Source organism: Piliocolobus tephrosceles, chromosome 5 (assembly GCF_002776525.5).
Source record: "Piliocolobus tephrosceles isolate RC106 chromosome 5, ASM277652v3, whole genome shotgun sequence".
Lineage (NCBI taxonomy): Eukaryota > Metazoa > Chordata > Mammalia > Primates > Cercopithecidae > Piliocolobus > Piliocolobus tephrosceles.
The window spans coordinates 21,665,228-21,673,828 of NC_045438.1; the positions used below are offsets into that span (position 1 = coordinate 21,665,228).

At 38.7% G+C, this 8,601-nt stretch overlaps 1 protein-coding gene across 2 annotated transcripts; it reads left to right on the forward strand.

Annotated features, from left to right (window-relative positions):
• Nucleotides 1-2,940: 2,940 nt before the first annotated feature.
• Nucleotides 2,941-7,572, forward strand: FABP7 (fatty acid binding protein 7). Of its 2 annotated transcripts, XM_023230707.2 has the most exons (4): nt 2,941-3,333; nt 3,754-3,926; nt 4,578-4,679; nt 7,220-7,572. In XM_023230707.2, the coding sequence occupies exons 1-4, from the start codon at nt 3,261-3,263 to the stop codon at nt 7,268-7,270; spliced, it is 399 nt and encodes a 132-aa protein (XP_023086475.1). In that variant the 5' UTR covers nt 2,941-3,260; the 3' UTR covers nt 7,271-7,572. The 2 variants fall into 2 exon arrangements, with proteins under 2 accessions (XP_023086475.1, XP_023086474.1); XM_023230706.1 differs by lacking the exon at nt 7,220-7,572 and having other exon boundaries at nt 4,578-6,397.
• Nucleotides 7,573-8,601: the final 1,029 nt, after the last annotated feature.

An 8,601-nucleotide genomic window follows, 5' to 3' on the forward strand; every position in this document is an offset into this window, starting at 1 on the left:
TGGGTACAAAAACACCGTTAGGTGGAATTAATAAGTTCCAGCCTTTGATACCACAACAGGTTTACTATAGTTAACAATAGTTTATAGCATTTTTCAAAATAGCTAGAAAAGAATATTTAGAATGTTCCCAACAAAAAGAAATGATGAATGAGGTGATAAATATCATAATTACCCAGATTCAATCATTACTCATGTATGCTTGCATCCAAATATCATATGTACCTCATAAATATGCACAACAATTATGTATCCATAAATGATTAATTAAAAAATAATCAATTGGCTTTTTCTAAAATTTCTATTACAGATATCTGTATGGCATCATGTATTCTTTTCTGCCTATTACAAGATTAATATGCAACCGAAAAAAACCTGCCTAAAAATTGTGGGGCTTTCATGTTTTTGATAAAGTTTAAAGGAATCAGAATTGCAGGAATATATGCTCTACGAATAAATATGTCACCATCTCATATTCTTTATCTAGAGAGTGGAAGAAATAAATGGGTGTGCACAAATATTTCAGCACTCACTTGTGATCTGTAGAGGGCTAAGATAAAGATGTATAATACATGGTTCCTGCTCTCAACAATTTTATGTTCTTAGAATACAAAAAGGAAATGATATATTATATTTTAGAACAAAACTTACACATTCTACCACTTTAAACGTGTTTTATTAGATGACACATATAGCAATAATTTGTAACAAAACAACTCAGTTTGAGAATCTTTACTAGAGAAATAGTTTGCATAGATGAAACAGTCATCTGAATTTTAGCTGTAAACTGAAAATAAAATCCTAAGCACTCCCACATACGGAGCAGACCCCCTTTTGGCCAACGGACCCCCTCCCCCCGAAAAAAACCTTAAAACCTGAATTCCTAGCCATAAAAGGAAGGGAATCAGATATACTTCTGACTTTTTGGAATATAGACACAACTGACAGGGATTCATGTTAAAATCGAGATTATGAAACTGACAAAACAGACTCTTTGTGGCAATAAGACACCAAACTATAAACAAGATCTAAGGTAATGCAAAGCAAGAATTAGGCCATTAATCTTGCTACATCGCATCCTTATGTTAATTTAAAACATTTCTTTATGTCCAGCCTGGGCAACATGGCAAGACCTTGACTCTACTAAAAATACAAAAAAATAGCCAGGCATGGTGGTACATATCTGTTGTCCCAACTACTCAAGAGGGCTGAATGTGGGAGGATTGCTTGAGGCATGGAGGATGCAGTGAGCTGAGATCACGCCACTGTACTCCAGCTTGGGTGACAGAGCAAGATCTTGTCTAAATAAATAAATAAATAAATAAAATAAACTTATTTATGTGGACTACAAGTTTTAGACAGAGCCTTACTCCTTTAATCAAGTGCAAAGAATCTCTGAACTCATCCATAACCTATAAGCCCCCCGCTTCAAGATATCCCAGCTTTTTGAGCTGAACCAATGTATGCCTTCCATGTATTGATTTATATTTTTGACTGCACTTCCTGGCTCCCTAAAATGTATGAAACCAAACTGTAATCTGACTGCCTTGGGACGACTTTCTCAAGGCTTCTCGGGTTTGTGTTTTCCCTGGGCCTCAGTTGCTCATATTGGTTCAGAGTAAACCTCTGTAAAATGTTTTACAGAGTTTGGTTTTTCTAGTAACAAAGCAAAAGAGATAGGCCTTGACATCAAGTCTGATATTAGTGGTAAAGTATTAGAAATGATTCAGAGGTCTCTGGCTTGTACAGTTGGGTGCATGGTGGTATCAGTCACAAAGTGAAAATTGGAAGAAAAGCAGTTGTGAAGGAAGACTACAGTTTTTATTAAACAAGCACCCTTGAGACACCAAAGAAGACGCATGTAGGCACCAGTTAGGGTAGGAGGCCTTCCAGTTAGGGTAGGAGGCCTTCCGAGCCTTATCTGTTGGATCTGGTGTGGAATGGGTAGAAATGTGCTGAGCTGCAGTTTAATTAGCAGGGGAGAGAGAAGGGCAGGGAATACCAAGTCGGATTCTCCTGCTCTGTTCCCAGGAGAGGCAGGTAAACTGCTTTCATTGCTGGTCCGCACTAGTAAGGCAGGAAGGAATCTCTTTGGGTGAAGGGGAGTTTCAGAGACTTCCTTTAAATACTCTACTTAGAACCCTCAAGGTATTTGCCATTCTTGGGGAACCCTGAGTCAGGGCAAATTGAAACCAAGTTCTTCTGATTCCTACTGCTCCTCCAGTTCCTGCCCTTCCCCATCACTAACTCCCAACAAATGTACAATGTATGTAGATTGTATTTATGTAGATGTGGCCTCAGGAAATCAAAAGGTCCTAGAATGCAGGTAATTTAAAGTCTTACCAAATAATCTTCCGTCCAGTTTTTCCACATGGATTCTATAATCTATTCAAGGAGGTGGGGGAAGAGCATTCTTTTCTTTATTTTTGTACCTCATTAGTAAGTCCTAACCATACTCTTCCTTAGATTCCTTTTCCAACTCAGTCTTGTTCTCACATTTTTAGAAAGGACAACGGGATCTTTAAATTCTCTCGGTTTGTGTTGGGAAAGGACCCAAATTAGTGTGCTTCCTCATTGACAGTCAGAGTAGCCTTCAAGCAGTATATCTAGGGAAGGCATTTACACCTCCTCCCCCTCCTCTTTTTCAGTTTGGCATACTCTAGCCTGCATTTTGCTCTCCCTGTAACGATGAGAGAAAATAACACACACTATTCACTCTCCTTTGTCTGCAAAGTCTGGCATTTCAGTGGTTTTCTTTAAGGGAGTCCTCATTTGTGACCAGCTTTGCCATTAACGGAAATCAATCTGAATGCCCCATTGTGCATCTTCTTTCTTTCCTTGCAGTCTGGGATTGCCTTTGCCAAGTTTTTTCTCACTGAACTTGAAAGACCTTCTCTCATTTTCCCGTTCCCTGCCTCCAGCCCCACTGAATCCCTGCAGAGCTTTCTCAGGCATAAGGGCTGTAGTGTGACGATTGGGAGGAACTCGACCTACTCTGCTAACCCAGTGGCCTGAGCCAATCACAAAGAGGATTGGAGCTTCACTCGAGCGCTCCTTCCCTCCTCCTCCCTCTGTGACAGCCTCTTGGAAAGAGGGACACTGGAGGGGTGTGTTTGCAATTTAAATCATTGGATTTTTGCCCACCTTCTTTCCAAATAAGAAGGCAGGAGCTGCTTGCTGATGTGTAAAGGGTCTTCTGAGCGGCAGTGGCAATTAGACCAGAAGATACTCGCTCCTGTCTCTAAAGAGGGGAACGGGCAAGGATGGTGGAGGCTTTCTGTGCTACCTGGAAGCTGACCGACAGTCAGAACTTTGATGAGTACATGAAGGCTCTAGGTAGGTAACAATAAGAACGGCTGTTCTCTTCTTATCGTGCTGCTTTAGATACTTGCAGATTCCATTTTTCACTCATCAGGTCAGCAAGAGGCAAAGACAGATCACATCGTCCTGATCAGATGCTAGGCTATGCATTTTCCACTGAATGGATTTTTAATGTGGCACTTGTTTGCCTTCTTACCCAGGGCCAAAAACACAGAGCATCTGCTATTCTGTGGAGAAAGTGAAGCTTCTCTGACTTTTTTGGTTTTCTTCTGCATCCACTTACAATCACAGTAGTGTTTTACATGATTAATGGCTAATCATGTTCAATGAAACTTACACTTTAGAACCTGGATTCCAGAATCAGAAAGCAGATTCTTGCTTTGTGAGCTATTTTGGAAGTTGCTGCAGACTGTACTGTTCCCTTTGCTATTTTAGGTGTGGGCTTTGCCACTAGGCAGGTGGGAAATGTGACCAAACCAACAGTAATTATCAGTCAGGAAGGAGATAAAGTGGTCATCAGGACTCTCAGCACATTCAAGAACACGGAGATTAGTTTCCACCTGGGAGAAGAGTTTGATGAAACCACTGCAGATGATAGAAACTGTAAGGTGAGAAACTGCTTCTTCTCCAGAGTGGGGATGGGGAGGGGGGAATAAAGATAAAGATTCCCAATGCATGTTTTTTTTTTTTTTTTTTAAGATGTTGGAAAGTGTAGAATATTTTCAATATTTCAATCCAAGGAGAAATACACCAAAGTTAGTTTAGTGTGCATATGTTATATTTTGAACAATGGGTACTTGCTATAGCATAAATCTCAATTGTATTTGTCTCTTACCATATACTGTTCACATTTTATATCAAGCTTGTATTTCAGAAAATATTTGATAAAGTTTGTTTGAAAGAGAGAGTGCATTTTGTTTAATTCCCCAGGTTGCCTCAGATTGATTAGATTGACTAAATGGGCAGTTTGCCTCATTCTAAGGCTTTCTTTAGAAGGACGACTAGCTGCAAAGCACTAGTTTAGGATTTTTGTTTTTAAAATATTAAATTTTTGTTATTTAGATGTATATTTTTAATCAAATTATGAATTATTCAAATTTACATACTAATCTAGAAGTAATAGAGATAACAATAGGATAATTAATTGATCATGATTTATTCAATTACACAATTCTTTCAAAAATCACATCATTTGTCTTCCGTATCAGAAATCTGAATTGTGTTTATTGCTATGTTTTGCATTTCATCGTTGGTCTCAGTCTGTTGTTAGCCTGGATGGAGACAAACTTGTTCACGTACAGAAATGGGATGGCAAAGAAACAAATTTTGTGAGAGAAATTAAGGATGGCAAAATGGTTATGGTAAGTAATGACAGTTCTCCATTCTTCCTTGTTTTTTACTCCTCTCCCCACACCTCTCACCTCCTTCCCTCTTCCTTCCTCCCCCTTCCATTCTTCCTCCTTCCTTCCTTCTTTAATAATACATCACTGGCAAGGTTCTTTAACTATATATAAAACAGGGGAAACAAAAAGATCCTAGTTAATTGTCTTCTTCAGCTCAACAATTTTGATTGCAGAAAAAGAGAACATTTCATGTGTAGTTAAAAAAATAAAAGTTGCCATTGATTTGTCTAAAACTGTGTCAAAAGATTTTTTTGTAGGATAACTATGGATGTCTCTCAAATAAAATTTAAATATAAAGCCCATAATCACTGAAATATATAAAGATAATTGCTATTATAAGACAATCTCAGACAGATGACTTTATAGCTCCTGTAATAAGAGATCTTTAGTTTATATTTTAATTTATAAAGTTACAAAAGTTCAGTGCAGATAACTTAGAATATAACAGAAAAGTATAACATAAAAATTAAAATCTCCTCTAATTTCTCATCAGAGGTAACCTTTTTTTTTTTTTTTTTTTTTTGTTTGTTTGTTTTTTTGAGATGAAGTCTTGCTCTGTCACCCAGACTGGAGTGTAGGGGTGCAATCTCGGCTCACTGCAACCTCCACTTCATGGGCTCAAGCGATTCAACAACCTCAGTCTCCCAAGTAGCTGGGAATACAGGTGCAAGCCACCAACGCCGGGCTATTTTTTTTATATTTTTGTAGAGACGGGGTTTCGCCATGTTGCCCAAGCTGGTCTACAACTCTTGAGCTCAAAGTGATGCTCCTGCCTCCTGCCTTGGCCTCCCAAAGTGCTGGAATTATAGGCCTGCGCCAAGGCTCCTGACTCCCATAGAGAACCATTTTGTCGTTACTTCTTTCCAGTTTTTTCTTGAATGCATAATATGCCTTTTAAACATATATATTTAATACTAGGTAGCCATTAAAAATATTTTTTTCAATCACCCTCTTCTTACTCGCTAGGAATTATCTGTAAAAGAGGATGTATTAGTGTCCTAAGGCTGCCACAACAAAGTACCACAAACTTGGTGGCTTAAAACAACAAAAGTGAATTTTCTCAGTTCTGAAGTCTAGATCCCTGAAATCAAGGCGACCCTAGTGCCACTGTCCTTCTGCAGGCCCCCTCCCTTGCTTCTTCCTACTTCCTGGGTGGCTCTTGGCAATCCTTGAGGTTGTTGGGCTTATAGTCGTATCACTCTGATCCATTTCTGACTCCATCTTTACAAGACTTTTTCCCTGTCTGTTTTTGTCCTAAATTGATCAAACATAAAATAATTAACAAATAATTTCTCTAACGATGGAGTAGTATCACAAACGAGAAAAAATATTATGCCTTGACCAAGCCCTCCTCAGACACTTTTTGTGTGACCTGCAATGGTATATTGATGATACTGACATAGGTGGGTAGGCTCATTCAATTTTGGAGGAGGGTGTTAGAATGCTTTACACAGTCCTTGTAAGATGACAGCAGAGAAAGTTTTGTTGTTTAAGAATGGGGACTCATGTTCCCTTCTCAATTTGACTACTGTAACGAGCACTGTTCTACACTGAGATATTCATGTTTCTGTGGAGATGGAGGTGGGGAGCAGAGGGACAGTTTTCCTTTAACGTTAAAGGATATTTGCTCACATTTTTTGGCAACAATCGACATAAGAAAGGACTCATTTCTAAAAGATTCGCTCTGAAGTTCTCCTTTATGCTTTTACCTCCATTTTTTTTTTCTTGAACACAGAAAAGTAGATAGCTCAACCGTGGCATGCATGACTATGATCAGGCAAGATTGAGTTCAAAAAGGAAGATTAAAGCAATAGACTACAAGGATACACTATACTCCTGAACATCCCATCAATATATTAAAACAATGAGCACTAAAACCCCCTAAGTTCTGTAGAGTGGTTTTATAGCAACTCTTCAAGTTAGATTTGACATTAGAGTAATGGAGCTGATGTTCCACATCCTATCCAGCCACCTACCTGGGTTCACATAGGCTAAGCCATGACAACCAAAGCAAGAAGAACAGTTGTACCTTTACATTTTCCTCTTGATTTTGGAACAAGTCATTCCAAATACCATCAGCTCCAATGATTGGATTTTCCAATGACTGTTAAAATTTATCTAGGTTATGAATTGAAAACTGTTACGTAAACCTATTATACAACTCATTCACTTTTAAAGCAGATAGCTGAGAAAAGAATATAGACAGTCCATTTCTCACACTTAGTCTGCTCAATGACCCTGATAATTTAAGGCTAAAGAAATTCTTTTAACCTGAATCTAAATTGCTAATCTCAGTTTTTGTTTCATTCTCATTTCAGAGACATAAACTGTATATCAATATAGAGTCTCTTTTCAAGATATAAAACGCTTATGCAGCATTTAATGTTTGTAAATGTCATTCTTTCGCATAATACTTAGATCACATATATGATGATCTTTAAAATTCAGTGACTGCTGTTCCTGTATAAAAAGATTTCATTATCTTTTGAACCTTGCAGACCCTTACTTTTGGTGATGTGGTTGCTGTTCGCCACTATGAGAAGGCATAAAAAAGTTCCTGGTCTGGGCTTGGAAGAGCTCTTCAGTTTTTCTCTTTCCTCAAGTCTCAGTGCTATCCTATTACAGCACGGCTAATCATTAATTAGAAGGTTATCCTTGGTGTGGAAGTGGAAAATCGTGATTTAAAAGCTTGTTACTCCAAGCAACTAGCCCAATTTTAATCTGAAAATCTATCATGTTTTATAATTTGAATTAAAGTTTTGTCCCTCCCCTTTTTTTTATAAACAACTGAATATATTTTATAATTTCTTTTGGAATGTAAATCAAATTTGAATAAAAATCTTACACGTGAGATTTTGTTGTTGTTTTTAATATCATTAATCTGGCTAAGAACTCTGTATTAAGACAATTTTGGCCGGGCGCGGTGGCTCAAGCCTGTAATCCCAGCACTTTGGGAGGCCGAGGCGGGCGGATCACGAGGTCAGGAGATCGAGACCATCCTGGCTAACACGGTGAAACCCCATCTCTACTAAAAACTACAAAAAAAAACTAGCCTGGCGAGGTGGCGGGTGCCTGTAGTCCCAGCTACTCGGGAGGCTGAGGCAGGAGAATGGCGTGAACCTGGGAGGCAGAGCTTGCAGTGAGCTGAGATCCGGCCACTGCACTCCAGCCTGGGTGACAGAGCAAGACTCCGTCTCCTAAAAAAAAAAAAAAAAAAAAAGACAATTTTAAGTAAAATAGTCACTCTTACAGCATAAAGTAAGGCTGAAAAAGGTAGCACTTTGTTTAAAATATTAATTTAAAAAATAAACAAAAGCCTTAGAAAATACGGAAATGCCACAGTTTTGGTTGAGCCTTCCATGAAGAACCTGTGATAGTTAAATTCATTTGGCCAGGACCCAGAGATGCCTTGTACAGTGGGTTGGGCTATGGAAGTGGTGTCTTTTTTCTTTTTTTTTTTTTTTTTGAGATGAAGTTTCACTCTTGTCGCCCAGGCTGGAGTGCAGTGGCACCATCTCAGCTTACTGTAACCTCTGCCTCCTGGGTTCAAGCAATTCTCCTGCCTCAGCCTCCTGAGTAGCTGGGATTACAGGTGCCCGCCAGCACATATGACCAATTTTTGTACATTTAGTAGAGACGGGGTTTCACCATGTTGACCGGGCTGGTCTTGAACTGCTGACCTCAGGTGATCCACCCGCCTTGGCCTCCCCAAGTGCCGGGATTACAGGCATGAGCCACTGCGCCCGGTGGAAGTGGTGTCTTTAGAAGAAACAGTTTGAAGAAACAAAATGATGTATATTAAAATGTCTTATTAAAAGCTAAATATAATAAAAATATTATCTAATCAAAATTTCTTCTTGAAAGACAATAGAGAAAGGGA

Bases quoted from the DNA above. Each gene is read 5' to 3' on its own strand.
- FABP7 (XM_023230706.1), top strand. From the start codon at position 3,261: ATGGTGGAGGCTTTCTGTGCTACCTGGAAGCTGACCGACAGTCAGAAC. The intron at 3,334-3,753 runs GTAGGTAACAAT...TTGCTATTTTAG, and splicing joins TGAGTACATGAAGGCTCTAG to GTGTGGGCTTTGCCACTAGG. The intron at 3,927-4,577 runs GTGAGAAACTGC...CGTTGGTCTCAG, and splicing joins CAGATGATAGAAACTGTAAG to TCTGTTGTTAGCCTGGATGG.